General features: G+C 39.8%; 1 protein-coding gene across 1 annotated transcript in view; it reads left to right on the top strand.

Moving 5' to 3' along the window:
• KIF13A (kinesin family member 13A) overlaps positions 1-20,095 on the top strand; it is a 233,544-nt gene that overhangs the window by 128,059 nt on the left and 85,390 nt on the right. Inside the window, exons 4-8 of the mRNA XM_011962918.1 lie at positions 6,324-6,416; positions 6,829-7,009; positions 10,392-10,479; positions 11,964-12,098; positions 12,920-13,032. Coding sequence (XP_011818308.1) covers positions 6,324-6,416; positions 6,829-7,009; positions 10,392-10,479; positions 11,964-12,098; positions 12,920-13,032 — 610 coding nt within the window. The remainder of the gene's footprint in view (positions 1-6,323; positions 6,417-6,828; positions 7,010-10,391; positions 10,480-11,963; positions 12,099-12,919; positions 13,033-20,095) is intronic.

Raw genomic sequence — 20,095 nt, 5'->3', positions numbered from 1 at the left:
ATGAGCCACCACACCTGGCCTTTTTTCTTTTATCTTTGAAATTGGATTATGCCACAAAATTGTTGCAAAAATGAAGGAGCCATCTGAAGGAAAAATAACTAGATAATTACTTTTTATTTGCAGTAAAATGAATTATAATGGATTAAAGACTTAAGAGATAATAATAACTAAAATATATTCTAGATTTTTACTGGCCACATACTGTGGTAAGTGCTTCATCTATATTGGTTTGTTAAACCATCCTAGTAGCCACTTAGGTAGTAACTATTAGTCTTATTTTATCGATAAACTGGGAACCTTCCCATTGTCACATAGCTGATAAAGAGTAAAACTCAGGTTTGAAAGTCAAATTGTAAAAAGCTAGTGGTGCGCATCTATGATCCCAGTTGCTTGGGAGGCTGATGCAGGAGGATTACCTGAGCCCAGTCATTTGAGGCTGCCATGAGCTATGATCCTGCACCACACTTCAGCCTGGACACAAAGCGAGATCCTGTCTCCAACATAAATCAAATAAATAATAACAAAAACAAAACTAGAAGAAAATATGGGTGAGTTCTATATAATTTGGGGGTGGAAAAGGATTTGTGAAGCATAACACATATCATAGGCAAAAATCATGAAGGAAAAGAGAAAAGATTTGAATATGAAAGATCAGAAGATTTTGTATGACCAAGAATAACGTAAGACCAATAGATAAATGACAGACTGGGAAAAAATACTTACAACCTATAAGATAGACCAATGGTTAATATCCTCAATATATAATGAGGATTTTAAAATTAATGAGAAGAAAAGCAATGGCTAGCCCAAGGACTTAAATAGTCAACTTACTAAAGTGTTAGTACAAATGAACAATAAATAGAAGAAAAATTATCCAAACAAGAGGCTTTTTTTTCCTACTGACTTCGTCAGAACTAAGAAGAATAATCATAGGGATTGTTGTTGAGGGTGTTGAAAGTAGAGACTCATGCATTTTTAGAGAACTTGGACATTTGATTTTTTGAAGTTTTGCCTAGTAAAGTCAACAGGAAACTGCACAGAGGTAGACATATGAGAATAAATATTGCAGAAAAATAAAAGGAAATAATCTAAATATCCATAGTAGGGAACTGATTGCATCCGTTATTCATACAATGGAAAGCTGAGCTCCTATTTAAAATGCTAATATTGATGTATATTTGTAGAGACGGGAAAATGTTCATTATTTCTTGTCTTAAAAGAGAATGCATTGTCTTTGAGACACAAAGCCATAGTAATAAAATGTATTCCAGTGTCTCTAGACTCCAATCTTGCGTAAATTTGTAAAAATACATGGAGAATGAAAAATTTTTTCAGAAACGTAGTGTAATTGTTTTCAATTTTTTATGTTGTTTTTCTCAGATTTTTTTCTTTTCCAATTATGAATAAAGCTTTACTAAATATGACAAATTTGAATTATATTCTATCTGCCAAACATAACTGTAACTAAAAGAAGCTGACTATATTTGAAATCACATGTATATATTTAGTGGAAATCAGAGAGACTAGTTTTTATTTTTTGTCATATATTTTGTTGTCATGTCCAGGAGGTACTGTGTGTATTAGTAAAAATGTGATCTGTAATTTTATCAAATTTACCTCATCAGTACCTACATAGTGTGTTGACACATCTATTCATACCCCATTGGCTTATTTAACAAAGACCTACTGTAGTCTTATGGGATTCATTAGAATTTCAAAAACAGTCATACTTTGACCAAAGTGTAAGTATTTAAACATTTATTTTTAAGTTCAAAGAACAATTTTTATTTTTTTTTTGAGACAGAGTCTCACTCTGTCACCCAGGCTAGAGTACAAAAGTACAGTCTTCTGATAACTTTTTGTCACTGATGAGGGAAGAGGCTCCCACCCAATTAAAAATACATTTTTCTGAGAACAACAATATCAACACAGGAATAATTCAGTGAATACAAATGCCTATTGCATGCCAGGCACTAATAGATACAGCAACTACTGTTTTCACAATCTGGCAGTAAAGGTGAACACGAAAAAAAAATTGTGCCAGCCAGGGGCAGTGGCTCACGCCTGTAATCCCAGCACTTTGGGAAGCCAAGACAGGCGGATCACCTCAGGTCACAACATGGTGAAACCCCGTCTCTACTAAAAATACGAAAATTAGCCAGGCTTGGTGGCGGGTCCCTATAATCCCAGCTACTTAGGAGGCTGAGGCAGGAGAATCGCTTGAACCCAGATGGCAGAGGTTACAGTGAGCCGAGATTGCACTGCACTCCAGCCTGGGCGACAGAATGAGACTCCATCTTAGAAAGAAAGAAAAAAAAGTTGTGCAGTGTGATGAGCTCTGAGAGTCTGTTAAAATTATCCTGGAGACTAGAGGTGAGAGCAACTGATTCCCAGTGTCATGCAGCATGAATTACTGATGATGAATGAAATCAGCCTTGACAGTAGGGAGTCACTATAAGCTGACCCAAACCCTGCCATTCACTGATAATGAGATCTTGGGCAAATGACTTAACCATTTCAAGCCCCAGTCACCTTATCAGTCATAATTCCTACCTACTCTACTTGAGTATTGTGAGGATTCAATGATATAGAACATGTAATCCCAGCACTTTGGGAGGCCAAGGTGGGTGGATCAGGAGTTTGAGACTAGCCTGGCCAATATGGTGAAACCTCATCTCTACTAAAGATAGTCAAAATTAACCAGGCGTAGTGGTGCATGCCTGTAATCCCAGCTACTCAGGAGGTAGAGGCAGGACAATCACTTGAACACGGGAGGCGGAGGTTGCTGTGAGCCGAGATCGCGCCATTGCACTCCAACCTGGGTGACAGGGCAAGACTCGTCTCAAAAAAACAAAAACAAAACAAAACACAAAAACAAATAAAATATATAAAGTACATTGCCAACAGGACAGTTGATAAAAATTATCTTTGCTTTTCCTTAGTAGCGTAAATAGTAAATTTAGAATACAAGTTTAATAGGTTAAATCATGTCCTGTTTAGTATTTGCAACAATTTGGTCATACACTAAACTGAAATTTACTCTTGTAATTTTTTTTTTACAATTTTTGTAGAGACAGGGTCTCACTTTGTTGGCCAGGCTGGTCTTGAACTCCTCTCCTCAAGCCACCTTCCCACCTCGGCCTCCCAGAGTGCTCAGATTACAAGCATGAGCCACCATGCTTAACCTACTCTTGTGTTTTTATATGCTGGGGAGTTCTTCGATCATTTCATTTATTTTTCATGCAGTTTTAGTATACACATCCTGGTGGTTTGTTTCATTTACATCATAAACCTATTTCATACAGGTATATAGCAGTCATCCTTGTTTTTCCAACTAACAATCTTCAGTTTAAAAGGATATTCCTACCAAGGAAAAAGACACATTGTTACTTACTCTTAAAAGAACCTAGGAAAATAATTCCTCCTAATTCCAGCATATTCAGCATCAGAAGCAGAAACCAGAAGTACTACATTTTACTACCTAATATAGGAATAAATATAATAGATATTAATTTTAGGCTGTAAAAAGCCATTATAAAATCTCTTTGACCACAGTGCTTCTCTGCAATTGAGTCCTTTCACCAACTCAAGCTGTGGTTTTTTTTTTTTTTCTCAAGTTACTAAATATGAATTGAAATCATGAATTATGGTCAGGATGCTTGACTTAGCCAACTCTTGAAGTCTGTTGTCCCCACCCTCACCCCACTCCCTTCCTGGGGGCTGGTTAACCAGTGTGAAAGATCAAACAGGATTTCTCCATTCAGCTGCTTGTGCCAAGAATGTATTGCTTTTAGAATGCCTTCAAATGGCACTTGGGTCTGGCTGAGGACCACAAGCAATTCTAATAAGCCTGGGTAGAGGCTGGATTTAATTCTGGGTCTTCTCTTATATAGGGCTTGACTCCAGATTTAAGGCCTGCCGTTTAGCACTGGGCTTGGGAACATCCGTGGAATAAGGAAGGTCCTTTGAGAAAACATATGAGAAATAAATATTAATGTATATGAAAGATCACACACCAGAGTGGTCAGGTATTTTCTTCATGAGCACAAGGCGATCATACTTGACTATAACATAAAAGCAATTTGTGAAGCAGATAATAATTTTGATTATACCTTATTCTTCTCTGAATATATACGTATTTGCATAGGATCTTAAGGTACTCTTCACAACAGACCTGGGTGTTTAGAAAAGATTCTTCTGATTACACCCATTTTTAAAAATCCGCATATTCCATCAACGAAGTTACCAAACATCTATGCTAGATGGTAGAAGTTAGCAATAGAGAAATAAAGTTATATAAATTTGGTATATTTTTCAATCCATTTTTTATACTTTAGCATTCGTAGATCTCTCTCTTGCACACACACCAGCATGCGCACACACCCACTATTTGACATAAGGTTTTACGTTATATGTACAGTTCTGAGCATGGCTTTTTTTTCACTCAACAATGTTCTTTAATTTGAGCATTATTTACACATAGATGTGGGTGTTGGGGATTTATTGTTTTTAAAAAAAGTTATGTAGTATATTCCATCATATAAAACAGTCACACTTTACTTACTTTCATACTTATGGGCATTTAACTTGATTCCCATTTACAGTATTATGAATAACACTGCCATGAACATCCTTCACAGGGCCCTTTTCAGGAATGTGTCTCTAGAATAGACGCTTCACAGTGGGTCAGACAGTGTAGGCATATTCCCTTTTACAGATGCTGTCAAGTCTTCCTTCAGAATGTCTGTATTCATTCATTCTCCCACCATATGCAGCAATATCTGATGTTGTCAGAATTTTATTTTTTGCCAGCCTAATGGTTGCAAATTGTATTAGTCTGTTTTCACACTGCTACAAAGAACTACATGAGGCAGGGTAACTTGTAAAGAAAGGAGGTTTAATTGACTCACAGTTCCGCATGACTGGGGAGGCCTCGGGAAACTTAGAATCATGGTGGAAGGTGAAGGGGAAGCAAGGCACATCAAGGAAGGTGTATCTTACATGGCAGCGAGAGACAGAGAGAGAGAAAAGAACTCAGAGGAAGCCACACACTTTGAAACCATCAGATCTTGTGAGAACTCATTATCATGAGAACAGCATAGGGGAAACCGCCCCGGTGATCCAGTCACCTCCCACCAGGTCCCTCCCTTGACACGTGGGGATTACAATTTGAGATGAGATTTGGGTGGGGACACTGAACTAAACCGTATCACAAATACTATCTCTTTTTGTGTCGAAACACTTTTAAGAGTCTCATCCTGCAATCATCATATATCATAGTATAGTAACAGACTCCTAAAATCAGATCTGAATTTCCATAAAAGAAAAACATAAAACCAAAAGCTTATGTTGTGTTACATTATTTTCAAATGTAAAAGGAACTATCATGTAAGATAAAAACGTTAAATTGACTCATTCTTTCAACATTTATTAAGCATTTTGTACTAGGCTCTAGGATTATGAAGATAAGCAGGTTATAGTTTTGGGCATCATGGAGCTCTCATTCCAGTGGAGGAAACAGGTGCTTAAACTAGTAGTTTCTGCAAATGCTGTAGAGTGAGTATTCTAAGGACTATAAGAGGACAGGAAGGAGAATGTAAGTCTCATTGTCTTAGTGATGCAGAATGAATATTAGAAAATCATTAAATTCAAAGGGTAGCAAATGCTGTCCTTTTCTGTGTTTAAAACAGATTGTCACACATTTACTCTTCAGCCCCGCTCTGCCATAATGTAGTACATGACACAGTCCCCCCAGGAGATACAGAGAGATTCACGAAAGAGATCTTGTCCCCCACTCCCCCTGTGAGGACACAGGTGACGGGTGCTGTGAATCTACAGACAGCAGCTGAAGTTGTCAATCCATCCTCAGCAACTAACGGTTTTTCAGCACTTGGCATTTACAAAACACTAAGCTAGGTGTTGAGGGGGATACTGAGGTGTGTATAACAGTCTTGTTCAGTGGCAGTTCAGAATCTAGCTGGGGAGATAAGGCAATTCATATTTAATGACATCGTAGATGCTCAGTCATAAGAAAAAACCACCAAATTTGAATGATGCTTCCATATGGCCCACTCACAATGGAAAGAAAACTTTAATATTTAGAGAAATGTCTTAGAGGGAAACAGTGTATCCAGGTACTGGGCTGCAGTTTAGAAGTGTGGATGAAATAGCATATATCGAACTTTAATACACAGCCCTGTACTTAGTAGGCACTCTGTACACTTTTAACATTTTTTTGAATTGACATAATATTGTTGTTAATACAAATAGGTCAAGAAAAATTATTCTTTTTATTAGTTTTTAATTTTTGGCTTGTTTTTTAGGTCAAGAAGTGGTTTTCAAGTGCCTTGGGGAAGGAATTCTTGAAAAAGCCTTTCAGGGGTATAATGCGTGTATTTTTGCATATGGACAGACAGGTAAGAAGTTGCTTTTATAGTCCAGATGTGATGGATCATGCCTATAATCCCAGCACTTGGTGAGGCTGGGATGGGAGGATTTCTTGAGCCCAGGAGTTTGAGACCAGCCTGGGCATCATAGTAAGACCTGTCTTTACGAAAGCTAAAAACATTAGCCCAGCATGGTGGCACACCTTTAGCCCCAGGTTCTCGGGAGACTGAGGTGGAAGGATGGCTTGAGCCCAGGAGTTTGAGACCGTAGTGAGCCGTGATCACACCACTGCACTCCAGCCTGAGCAACAGGGTTTGAGGCTAAGCTGGCCACTTTTCTGCTCTGTTACCTTGGCCAGTATATGGGGAAACCTTGTATGGCTGAAGCATTGCATTTTGCTTACTCCTTTACCTGTTCTCTTGTTGCTTGCTTCTTCTGCAGGTTCAGGAAAATCCTTTTCCATGATGGGCCATGCTGAGCAGCTGGGCCTTATTCCAAGGCTCTGCTGTGCTTTATTTAAAAGGATCTCTTTGGAGCAAAATGAGTCGCAGACCTTTAAAGTCGAAGTGTCCTATATGGAAATTTATAATGAGAAAGTTCGAGATCTTTTAGACCCCAAAGGGTAAGTTAGTGGTCAAGATTAAGTGTGTTAATAGGGAGAGATAATTTTAAATGATTCTAAAGTCAAAACTGGAAGTGAATATACGTATTTAAGCTCTTGGTGACTACACTGGTTTTCATTCATTTACAGAGAAATCATCAGCTTCTCAAAGCCTGTTGGTATACCCCGTGTTTATCCTACATTAATGGACTAAGTTGCCTATGTATGCCCTTTGAAAAGATGTTTTTACTATTGGTATTACTTTTTTGCCACCATGAACTATTCATAAAAATTGAGTTAGGAATAACTCATTAGTTCTTCCATTTAGATTGGAAAGCAGCACTTCTGTGTTTGAGTAAAGGTAAAAGGGTTGAAGGATTGAAACATTCCAGCCAAGGCAAGCAATTCCCTTCCCTGGCTGGGCGTTGGAATCATGTGGGGAACGTTTTAAGCATCCACTTGCCTGATTCCCACCCACAGAGACTAGATTCAGTAAACCTAGGGTGAAACCCAGGGATCTCTATTTTTTTAACTAGGTGATTAAAAAATGTATTTATTTGATTCATAGAGGCAGGGGGACCATTTACTTTTTTTCAATTAAAAAATTTGGAGCCGGGTATAGTGGCTTATGCCTGTAATCCCAGCACTTTGGGAGGCCAAGGTAGGCGGATCATCTGAGGTCAAGAGATTGAGAGCAGTCCGACCAACAGAAACTGCATCTCTACTAAAAATACAAAAACTACCTGGGTGTAGTCATGGACATCTGTAATCCCAGCTTCTTGGGAGGCTGAGGCGGGAGAATCACTCGAACCCAGGAGGTGGAGGTTGCAGTGAGTTGAGATCGTGCCACCGCACTCTAGCCCGGGGAACAGAGGGAGACTCATCTCAAAAAAAATTTAAAGAAAAACTGTACTGATTTTAAAATAATATCTATTTATGGAAAATTTGAAAAATAGGTAAAGTATAAGAAGTAAAAATGACCTATAATCTCACCATTCAAAAATAATCACTAAGGCCAGGCGTGGTGACTCATGCCTGTAATCCCAACATTTTGGGAGGCTGAGGTGGGTGGATCACTTGAGGTCAGGAGTTCAAGACCAGCCTGGTCAACATGGTGAAACAGTCTCTACTAAAAGTACAAAAATTAGCTGGGCGTGGTGCTGGGCACCTGTAATCCCAGCTACTCAGGTGGCTGAGGCAGGAGAATTGCTTGAACCCGGGAGACAGAGGTTGCAGTGAGCCAAGATCGTACCACTGCATTCCAGCCTGGGCAATAGAGTGAGACTGCATCTCAAAAAAAAAAAAATATTAATAACCACTGTTACTACTTTGGTGCATTTGGACCAAAATTATGAGTGATGAGGAAGTGACCTAATCAAAGAAAATGTTTATATTTACTCTTAAGAAGCTGTTAACTATTTAATGCATACAAAAGAACATTTATAATACCTGTAAGGCGTAAAGAGTAATAAAAACAACTGCTTATCTACATTGGCTTAATAAATGCAACATGACTTAGCCAAAAGTACTCTAGCTAAAATTAAATAAATAAATAAATGGAACATGATCAATAATTGTGAAGCTCACTATATGTTCCTCTTGGATCCATTTTCTATCCCTCCCCAAGGTAACTACTATTGTGAATTTTGTGTTTAGCATTCTCTTCCTCTTCTTTAGCATTTGGAAATAATTTTGCACAATTTTTAACTTTGTATGACATCACAATATGTGTTCTTTGGTGATCTTTCCTCCCACCATGATTCATTTATTCTTATATATGAAGTGCTAACGCGTTTTTACTGTTGTCCAGCATTTCATTGCGTGATTGTATCAATAATTCATCACTTTCTCTGTCTTTTGTGTGGTTCCTGCTTTTATCAGTACAGTGCTGTTCTGAAAACATTGTTTTGGAGTTCTCCTGGTGTATAGGGTGCAGGAGTTTCTGTGTAACACATCTAGGGGTGGAATTGTAACTCACAAAACATTGAATCTCCAATTTTATTCAGTAGCACAAACTGTTATCCAAAGTGGTTGTACCAATTTCCACTCCCACCAGCAGTGTACAAGAATTTCCGATATTGGACACCATCACAGGCACTTGATACAATGCTGGGTTTGCTTTTTCTTGCTGCTGAATAGCATTATAGAATCTCTGGCAAGCAGAATAAGCTGTGTACTGGATCGTGTGCATCTAAGTAGCTCATTGTCACATTGAAATCTTCATCTTTAAAATAAAGGTGGTAAAGCCTACTTTGTAGGGATGTTATGAAATTAAACAGTATAACTGAAAAGTGCTTCAGAGAACAATGCCAGGACTTTGGGATGCATTCAGTGATGCTTCTTAGCTTCTTCTTCCCATATATTGCTGATGCTAAGCAATGACTCTTAATTTGAAAGATGATTAATATGCGATGCCCTGAATAAGATGGCATACACAATATGGTCAGTATATACATAGCTTTGCTTTTAGTCTCCATTGTCTTTTGATAAACTGTTCAAATGGGTTCCAAACCAGGTTTATCATTTAAAAATTCAAAAGAGCTTTAAAACTGTCATTAGCAGAACCAATTCTAAATATAGGACAACATCAGTAATTACAAACAAACTCTGTACTGTAATCCCACTTTCTGTGTAAAAAAGTGTAAGCATGGAAGTAGCATAAACCAATGCAGACTTGAAGTAAACTTTAAACATTTTAATATTGTTTACTACTAATTCAAAAATTTTGACTGGTCTGTGGTGGCTCACATCTGCAGTCCCAGCATTTTGGGAGGCTGGGGGTGGAGGATTGCTTGAGCCTAGAAATTTAGGACCAGCTTGGGCAGAATAGTGAAGCTCACATCTCTACAAAAAAATATAAAAATTAGCCAGGCATAGTGGCATGGGCCTGTAGTCCCAGCTGCATGGTTGGCTGAGGTGGGAGAATCACCTGGGTGGGAGGTTGAGGCTATAGTAAGCCGGGGTCATACTACTGCACTCTAGCCTGGGTGACAGAGTGAGACCCTGTCTCAAAAACTAAATACAATTTTAAGACTATCTACTGAGAAGATGCTTATTTATGAAATAGCCTAAAGGTTAATTTGATCTGGCATGTTTTTTGATTCACTTTTTCCCCCAACCCTCCCCAAAGTGTAACTGACAGCCTGGCCCAGTAAGGTTTGTGACTAGAGATAGAATGTTTAAAATAGTAACATACTTTAAATAGAAATCAGAGCATAAAACACATTTCTCATGTGAAACATTGTTTTGCTAATCCAAATAAAGTAGCTTTTAGATTTGTTGGGGGGAGGAGTCCTTAAAAAATTATTTTGAAATTGTTATCTTAGTTACTGTGTACTTAAAAAGAAAGAAAAGCTTCCAGCTTTGGTCTGATTCATTTATTCCTTTTTCCTCCCTCCCACAGGAGTAGACAGTCTCTTAAAGTTCGAGAACATAAAGTTTTGGGACCATATGTAGATGGTTTATCTCAACTAGCTGTCACTAGTTTTGAGGTAAGTCATTTTTTTAAAAATGTGATTAAAAGCTGACTATAAATCCAAGTATATAAGTGATACTGAGTATGTTTTATGTGGATGCTTTATAGCACAATGATACTACTCAGGGCCTCAGAAACCCAGTATCAGCACACTGCAAACAGAGAGGAAAAAGGCTTTTAATCACACTCTTCAAGCTGCTTTGTTGTGAAGGTTTTACAGTATGGCCAGAAAGCCCAACGTTTTCAGGTTGCTGCATATTTTCACTAATACTACTCTGTTAAAACTGTGCTCCCAATGATGCCAGTGACATCCTTCTAGGCATGTGGTAGTCTAAACAGTATTTGGCAGTTAGTACAGCCCTTTCTTTTTGGCAGGGTCTCCTGCCTTGGTTCCTGTCACTTCTTGCTCTCCTGTTTTTCTGAATCCCTCCTCTTGCCATTGACTTTACTTTATTTACTCTTTGACTTACATGCCTTGTTAAGATCTAACTCAGGATTCTGCTTCTATTTCTATAGTGATTGCTTTGGAAATCTCGTAACGCAAACTGCTGTCTCTGTTGCTAAAGAATGTGACTGAATGTGTGAATGCATGAAGGAACAAGCAAATCCCTGCAGTTACTTTGTGCTGTTTGTGGGATGTGGCTGGCCCATTATCACCCCAGATTTAGTACGGCTAAGACTAATCTGTGCAGTGACTCTCCAGCCATTTAAATCAAGATATATATAGAATTGCTCTAATCAGAAATAAGAGCACAGTGATCATTTTAAAAACATTTAGATTCTGACATGAATGGATACCTTTTTGGTATAAAAGTACTAACTCAGCCCCTTCGCTGAGGTCCCTGGTTCTTAGGTCAGTGTGGTTGAGGTATGTGTTGATGTTATCCTGTCGCTTACTAGTAGGAGCCAGGGTGCTCTTGATTTGCATCCCAGTTCTACCGCTTACTGGATGTGGGGAAAGTTGCTTCACCTCCACGAACTTCAGTGTCCTTGTATGCAAAACCAAGAAAATAAAGTTCATTCAGCAAATATTTCATAAGATCCCGTAGGCTCTAGGCATTCTAGAAGCAAGTGTACAAAGTGGAATAAGGAAAAAACCCTGCCATCAGGGAGCCACAGTGTTGGAGGAGGGAGGCAGACAGGCAGGCATCAGCGGGTTGGTAAGCACAGGAGAGTTAAATCAAGTCACTGCTATTATTGATTATCGGAGTGCTCAATAAATATTAGCTACCCCAGGAACCCAAAAAGGAGAAAATAGGCACTCAACTGAGAAAGAAGACAGTTGGGAAATGGAAAGAATAAGGGGAAACGTTTCATACATTAGAAAGCCCTGGGTGAGGTAGAAGCTCAAACCAGGCTCAGTGGAGGAGCAGCAGGGAGGTTTTTATGGAACGGTGGTGACAAAGGCATCAGAGGAATCATCATTAATACATATACCTGGTGTGCAGGACTACATTCTTGTGTTTTTGCTTATGGTCTTTCCTTATGCTTTGCCCCTAGGATATTGAGTCATTGATGTCTGAGGGAAATAAGTCTCGAACGGTAGCTGCTACCAACATGAACGAAGAAAGCAGCCGCTCCCATGCTGTGTTCAACATCATAATCACACAGACACTTTATGACCTGCAGTCTGGGGTGAGGGATTAGGCAGAACCTTTGAGGGGGGTGGAAGAACTGAAAGTGTCCACATAGGTAAAGCCTTCCATGGTTGGGTTCAGTGGCTGAGAATTTTATGTTGGCTCTTCTGCTTACTAGGTGAGCTACTTTGCTTACATCATTTAATTTGTTAGGTCTTCCTTTATATTCGACTTTTTAAAAAATTGGATTTTGGCCTGGTGCGGTGGCTCATGCCTGTAATTCCAGCATTTTGGGAGGCTGAGGCGGGAGGATTGCTTGAGGCCAGAAGTTCAAGACCATCTTGTACAATATAGCAACACCCGGACTCTACAAAAACAAAAAAGAAAAATAATTGTATTTCTTGTGCAAAGTCCCTAACAAGTGTGATGGCATCACCGTACAGCTTTTAATATATATCCTTTCGTGCTGAAATTCCCATGGAAACAAGTCAGCTTCATAGTCCTTGAGGGATATTAAAGAGAACACCACAACCTTTAGCCTAAACTTTTTTTCAAAAGAAGAAGGATTTGACCTGAATGTGCAGAAATCCTCATGTCCTTCTATTTCCTCATAGGCATTTAAAATCTCCAGCTTTCTGACTGTATTCCAGAAAGCTGGGTGTACTTTCTGCAAAACAAAAATGCTATATTTCCATGCCAACTTAAATTTTAACTATGAAATTCATTGCTAGTTCAAATAACTCTTCTGACCGTTTAAAAACTTAAGAAATTTGCCATGTGAGTGGGATGGATTGCTCAATTATAGTGCTAACGTGTATGTAGATATCCATGTGTTTTTATTGATAAGTTTTTTTTCTCTCTCTTGTTTCCTGTAACTAGAACTCGGGGGAGAAAGTCAGTAAGGTCAGCTTGGTAGACCTGGCGGGTAGCGAAAGAGTATCTAAAACAGGAGCTGCAGGAGAGCGACTGAAAGAAGGCAGCAACATTAACAAGTAAGGTGGTCCCGGAACAGCCTGGGTGATTTCCTTCTGGGGGGATTTGTTGCATTATGAGGGTCAGATGGTTCTGATGCACAGGTTGTTTAAAGTCTGTATCGCTTTAGTAAACTGGTTTGAAGAAAAACAACAATAAACTGTGTCTATTAAGACGTATGAGGTTTTTGGCCAGGCATGGTGGGTCATGCCTATAATCCCAGCACTTTGGGAAGCCAAGGCAGGAAGATCATCTGAGGTCAGGAGTTTGAGACCAGCCTGGCCAGCATGGCAAAACCCCATCTCTACTAAAAAGGCACAGTCATGCACACCTGTAACCCCAGCTACTCGGGAGACTAATGTAGGAGAATTGCTTGAATCTGGGAGGTGGAGGTTGCAGTGAGCCAAAATTGCACCACTGCACTCCAGCCTGGGCAACAGAGTGAGACTTTATCTCAAAGAAAAAAAAAAAAGATGTATAAGGTTTGTGTTTGGATATGGTGGCTCACAACTGTAATCTCAGCATTTTGGGAGGTCAACGTGGGTGCATCAGTTGAGGCTAGGAGTTAAAGACTAGCCTGGGCAACGTGATGAAACCCCTTCTCTACCCAGTCTCTACCCTGTTTCTACCCGTCTCTACCCTGTCTCTACTAAAAAACAAAAATTAGCTGGTAATGTTGGTACACCTCTGTAATCCCAGTTACTTGGGAGGCCGAGGGATGAGAATTACTTGAATCTGGGAGGCGAAGTTTGCAGTGAGCCAAGATCGCTCCACACTGCACTCCGGCCTGGGCAACAGAGCGAGACTCTTTCTCAAAAAAAAAAAAAATGACAAGGTTTAATTAAATAAAACTACATGGTGCTCAAAAATGGCACAAATACCATATTCTGACGTATGTGGAAGCTAAAAAATGTTGATATCATAGAAGTAGAAAGTAGAATGGTGGTTACTAGGGCCTGGAAAGGGGAGGACAGGCGGAATAACGAGAGGTTGATTAGTGGATACAAAATTACAGCTAAATTGGAGAAATAAGTTCTAGTGTTCCATAGCACTGTACGTTGACTATAATTGACAATTTGTTGTATATTTTCAAATAGCTAGGAAAGTGGATTTTCAGTGTTCCCAACACAAAAAAAATAAGTGTTTAAGGTGGTGGATACACTAATTACCCTAAATTGATCATTATACATTGTATACATGTATCAAAATATCACACTGTACCTCATAAATATGCACAATTGTGTGTCAATTAAAAATAAAAGCAGGCTGGGGGCGGTGGCTCACGCCTGTAATCCTAACATTTTGGGAGGCCGAGGTGGGTGGATCACCTAAGGTCAGAAGTTCAAGACCAGCCTGGATAATATGATGAAACCCCTTCTGTACTAAAAATGTAAAAAATTAGCTGGGCATGGTGGCGGGCACCTGTAATCCCAGCTACTCGGGAGGCTGAGGCAGGAGAATCACTTGAACCCTGAGACAGGTTGCAGTGAGCCAAGGTCGCGCCACTGCATTCCAGCCTGGGCAACGCGAGTGAAACTCCATCTCAAAATAATAATAATAATAATAATAATAGTACCTACTTCACAGATTTGTTGGGGATAAAATGACCATAATGTGCTTAGAGAAATGCCTGGCACTTAGTATGCAGTGAATAAATATTAATTGTTATAGCTGTTGTTTTTTATAATCAGGATAACCATTATCATGATTCCAAGTTTGCAGAAAGTAGTTTAGTGTATACTTGTAATCTTTTTCTGTTGAGCTGTAATAACTTAGGGTTTCATTTAGGACAGAACGTGACAAGAGGAAATATAATCAGGAACGTGTTTGCACAGCTTGCATTTAAGATGATGTTAACACGTTATTATTTTAGTATACAAAAGTTTAAAAATTAGAAGTAAAATAGTGGCCCCTCTATCAGATGGACACAGCCGTACTCACTGGGAAAGACCGCTACTATAGGAAATTAATCATCCAGTCATTCTGTCTCCTGCTCTGATAACAAAGGATTTTGCTGTATTTCCTGACAAGGCATTGCAAGATTCCAGACTGGCCCTGCAGCCCTGCATTCCAAAATGAGTTCGGAAACCAGGATGGGGAGGCAGAAATGGGAGTGTGAAGGAGCAGGTATCAAAGAAAAGATTGCCATACCTCCTGGAGATTCATTTGCAAGTGCTGGGCCATGCCTGCTGGTGGGGTTTGTGGGATCACACTGGAAAGTCTGTAGACTGATTGGAATTTAGAGTGTGTGTGTGTGTGTGTGTGTGTGTGTGTGTATGTGTGTATGACTGGCCTAGATGTGGAATGACCACTAACTTTATTGAGCTCTTGCTACTGCCAGGCACGATTCTGAATGCTCCATGCGCAATGTCACATCAACATCAAGGCATGGGTCCGTTACCCCATTTTACAGATGAGAAAACCAAGACAGAGCGCAGTTTAATGATGTCTCCCAGGTCACCAAGTTCTAAGTGTGGATTTTGGGAATGGTTGCAGTCAGCTGGTCTCTGAGCCCAGGCTCAGCCACTGTGGCTACACTTGTCGGGGTGGCTGTGCATTCTGTTTGCCAGGCAGCATCTGGATGATACTTTTGTCCCAGAGTAAATGTAAATAATGCCCCCTTAATTTTGGACATGAATTTATGTAGTGGCCCTTACTGGATTACCCCAAGGCTTGGTGATAACATGATTTTTAGATCATTTAGTAACTGGCTCTTTTTTCATAATGACTTGTTGAATTCAATAGAATTCTCTCAACATCTTACTCTCTTTTCTTTTCTTCCTTTTTTTTTTTTTAAGACATGGGGTCTCACTATGTTGGCCAGGCTGGTCTTAAACTCTTGGCCTCAAGCGATTTTCCCATCTTGGCCTCCCAAAGTGCTAAGGTTATAGGTGTGAGCCAATGATTCTGGCCTCATCTTATTTATATATGGTCTCTTTCACAAATTGATTTGTATATTCCTTACTAGTTTATGAGATATGATCTTCCTTTTTAAGCGTTCTTTATACTTTTCAGAGCATTTTCATACACTCTGGGAGGCTCATAACATGTATTTTTAATCTTATTTTAAAGATGAGGAAACTGATGCTTAGAGACATTGAATAACATAAGTAAAATCCCAGCAAACATTTTGTATGCCTTGGCTGGGTGCAGTGGCTCACCCCTGTAGTCCCAGCATTTTGGGAGGCTGAGGCAGGTGGATCGTTTGAGGTCAGGAGTTCAAGACCAGCCTGACCAACACGGTGAAACCTTGTCTCTACTAAGAATACAAAAATCAGCTGGGCGTGGTAGTGGGCGCCTGTAATCCCGGCTACTCAGGAGGCTGTCTCAGAAAAAAAAAAAGTTGAGTTCCAAAACTAAAGAAATCTCTGACATGTTCTTAAGCTTTCTCTCGGCCTCCCACTTACGTTTCTTTGGATGGAACATTAATAATCCTCTTAAGCCACCTGTCAGGGACTTCACACAAACATCAGTGTCTGCTTAATGGGCTGTGGATTTAGGAACTTCATGTCTCCTGAAGCTCTAAGACCTTTAAGCACATGTTACTCCTTTCATTAAAGCATCAAGACACTATGTGGCCTACTGCCAGGGAGTGTTCGGAGCTTAGGAGGTATAGGTCATCTGTGGACCATCTTTGCAGGGGGGATGCATTTGAAAAGCCAGTCTGCTGTTCCACCTGTCTAGTGAAGGTGGAATGAGGAAGCCTTTTCCTTGTCACTGCAGTCTGCTGCTTCAGCTCTGCCGAGAACACATTTAGATCATAGAGCACTCTCTAATCTCCCCAGACACTGAACATGGTTCCATTTTACTCAGTAATGGCCAGTCACTAAATGTAAACAATGTTTATCTAGTTCCCAGTCTCATTTCTATTTCAGTTCCTGTGGTTAATAAGCTAACATCTTATCAATAAGCTAACATCTCCAAAAGTGGGTTCTGTTGAGCACTTGTTCTAGAGAACTTCATATATGTTACTTCTAGGATTGTATCAGTATAATTTGTTATAATAGAATAACTTATAAGCATGACATTTCTAGTATTTCATCTGACTCGGTGATACGGTATGGCTGTGTCCCCACCAAAATCTCATCTGGAATTGTAGCTCCCGTAAATACCATGTGTTGTGGGAGGGACCCAGTGGAAGTTAATTGAATCATGGGAGCGGTTTCCCTCATACTGTTCTCGTGGTCGTGAATAAGTCTCACAAGATCCGATGGTTTTTTTTTTTTTTGAGATAGAGTCTCGCTCTGTCGCCCAGGCTGGAGTGCAGTGGCCGGATCTCCAGCTCACTGCAAGCTCCGCCTCCTGGGTTTACGCCATTCTCCTGCCTCAGCCTCCTGAGTAGCTGGGACTACAGGTGCCCGCCACCTCGCCCGGCTAGTTGGTTTTTTTTTTTGTATTTTTTAGTAGAGACAGGGTTTCACCGTGTTAGCCAGGATGGTCTCAATCTCCTGACCTCGTGATCCGCCCGTCTTGGCCTCCCAAAGTGCTGGGATTACAGGCTTGAGCCACCGCACCCGGCCTATAAGGGGAAATCCCGTTTCCTTGGTTCCCATTCTCTCTCTTGTCTGCCGCCCACGTGCCTTTTGCCTTCTGCCATGGTTGTGAGGCTTCCCCAGCCACATGGAACTGTGAGTCCGTTAAACCTCTTTTACTTTAAAAATTACCCAGTCTTGGGTATGTCTTTATCAGCAGCATGAAAATGGACTAATACACTCAGTCTTCCTTTTTTTCTTCTTGAGTACTTTCCATGATTCTTGTTCATTTTCTTACAGAAGCCCCACTCTAAAGAGGTATTGCCTGAATAACAAAACATGAATTTGTATCGAGGGAGAAAAATAAAATGGCTTACTTCTGTCCGTTACTCAAGGGTGGGTGTCCTTCTTAGTTTATGACTTGTATATTACAGAGTCCATACATGTGAATTAAAAACCTGGATAGACATATTTGCATTTAAAATGAGAGACCTATAAAGGACAGCAAAACTCTGCTTCTTGGGACACAGTAGCCGCATCGTTGGAAGAATTTGATAGGGTTACCCAAGGTTTCCTAAAGCATTTTTGTCAAACATTAGTTCTTCAGATGGCTTGGAAAGAAAGGAATCCTTGGACAAGTTATTTTGAGAAAGAATAATTATGAAACCTTTCTTTGGAGATTCACAGTGCTAAAAGCTCAGAGACATCCTGCAATAATAAATTCGATAGAACTTTGGCTTGTCATTCCCCAAACTTATTTGATGACAGAATTCTAGGTTTAACATATATTAAGATCTTCAGAACAATAAAGTATACAGTAACATTTTAAAGTATACACTAACATTTTCAGAAATGTCAGTGTGTACTCTATTGTTCTACCACAATGGTTGAAATGGAAATGAGATTGGGAATGATATGCGTTAGATGAACATTGAGTTTAATGATTGGCATTAACCACTGGAAAACAATTTGAAAGGAAATGAGGCTGATACTGTGGCTATCACCATTTTCTTTGCTCACCTGTCATGTGATGGTACTGTCCTTTCCTCATAATTTGCCATCCATATTCTTTTCCATTTCTCCTTTACTGTTAAAAGTGAGGACTTACTGGGGAGAACGCTAAACTCAAATCCACTTACTTCATCAATCTTTCAACTAATTATTTCCTTTTTTTTTTTTTTTTTTTGAGGTGGAGTCTCACTCTGTCACCCAGGCTGGAGTGTAGTGGCACGATCTCGGCCCACTTCAACCTCTATCTCCTGGGTTCAAAGTGATTCTCCTGCCTCAGCCTCCCAAGTAGCTGGGATTATAGGTGTGCACCACCACGCTCAGCTAATTTTTATGTTTTTAGTAGAGACAGGGTTTTACCACGTTGGCCAGGCTGGTCTCAAACTCCTGAGCTCAGGTGATCTGCCCACCTCAACCTCCAAAGGTCCTGGGATTACAGGTGTGAGCCACAGCGCCCAGCCTCAACTAATTATTTCAAAGCCAGGGATTGCATTCTGCTCTAGGCAACAGAAACCAGCTACAGTGACAATGATGTGAGTTAATTTTTCTCATTTAACAAGAAGTCCAGAGGCTGGTACAGCACCTTAGAAATGCACACAGCTGTACTAACTTTAATGTGTGTTCATGTCATCCTCATGATCTCAAGATGGCTATACCATTCCAAACATCATATCCGTATCTGTGGTACAAACTGGAAGAAGGAAAAAGGAGGAAGGGCAAAAAACCACAGGCTTCTGTTAGCTGAATTTGTACCTTCTTTTATCAGGAGAACAACAGTTTTCTTGGAAGCCCCACCCAGTAATGTTTACCTACATCTCCTTGGCCAGAACTGTGTTTAATGGCTACCCGAAGCAGCAGAGGCGTTTGGAAAATAGAGTTTTTAGCCCAGCACATTGCTTCCAGGAAAACCAGTGTTCTGTTAGCAAATAGCACTGGATGTGTTTTCCAAAACCATCACTGAATTAGTCCTTTTTAAACAGAGTTCCATGTTTTGGTCTTCACTGGATCTAGATTCAGATTAACTCTGCAGATAGTTACTGAGTGCTTTTAGTCATAAACCAAGCACAGTAATTGCATGGAGGAATGTGTATGGCAAATTACACTGTCTGCCTTCAAGGTAATCATAATCTAAATAGAAAGGCAGAGAAATAGCTACACAAATAACTCCAATAAAGTTTAATAAGTATTATATGTATGATCTTAGACCTGGTTATTGGACTAATAAGTAAAATAATATTTGAAATCCGTCCTATACAATACAGATAACACATACATCATATCCACTCCCAAGGAAAGAAATCTAATGGTCAGAGTTTCAGGGGAAATGGTGCAGGTTAGGGGAAGGTGCAGAAAAGAAAAAAAAAAAAAGTTGAATTAAAACTCAGTTTTTTCTCACTGATTATATTTATTGGAGTGGCTTTTATTTTGCTTTTGACCCTCCCAACTTTCTTTTACTTTTTCTATCCTGAGTTCTTCATTATGTTAGATTTTTTAAAAAAAAATTCTATCTTAGGCCGGGCGCGGTGGCTCAAGCCTGTAATCCCAGCACTTTGGGAGGCCAAGACGGGTGGATCACGAGGTCAGGAGATCGAGACCATCCTGG

The sequence above is a fragment of the Colobus angolensis genome, unplaced genomic scaffold (assembly GCF_000951035.1).
Source record: "Colobus angolensis palliatus isolate OR3802 unplaced genomic scaffold, Cang.pa_1.0 Scaffold6, whole genome shotgun sequence".
NCBI classification, from domain to species: domain Eukaryota; kingdom Metazoa; phylum Chordata; class Mammalia; order Primates; family Cercopithecidae; genus Colobus; species Colobus angolensis.
Note: the sequence above shows the minus strand (reverse complement) of the source record. Positions and strands in the feature narration are given on the sequence as shown.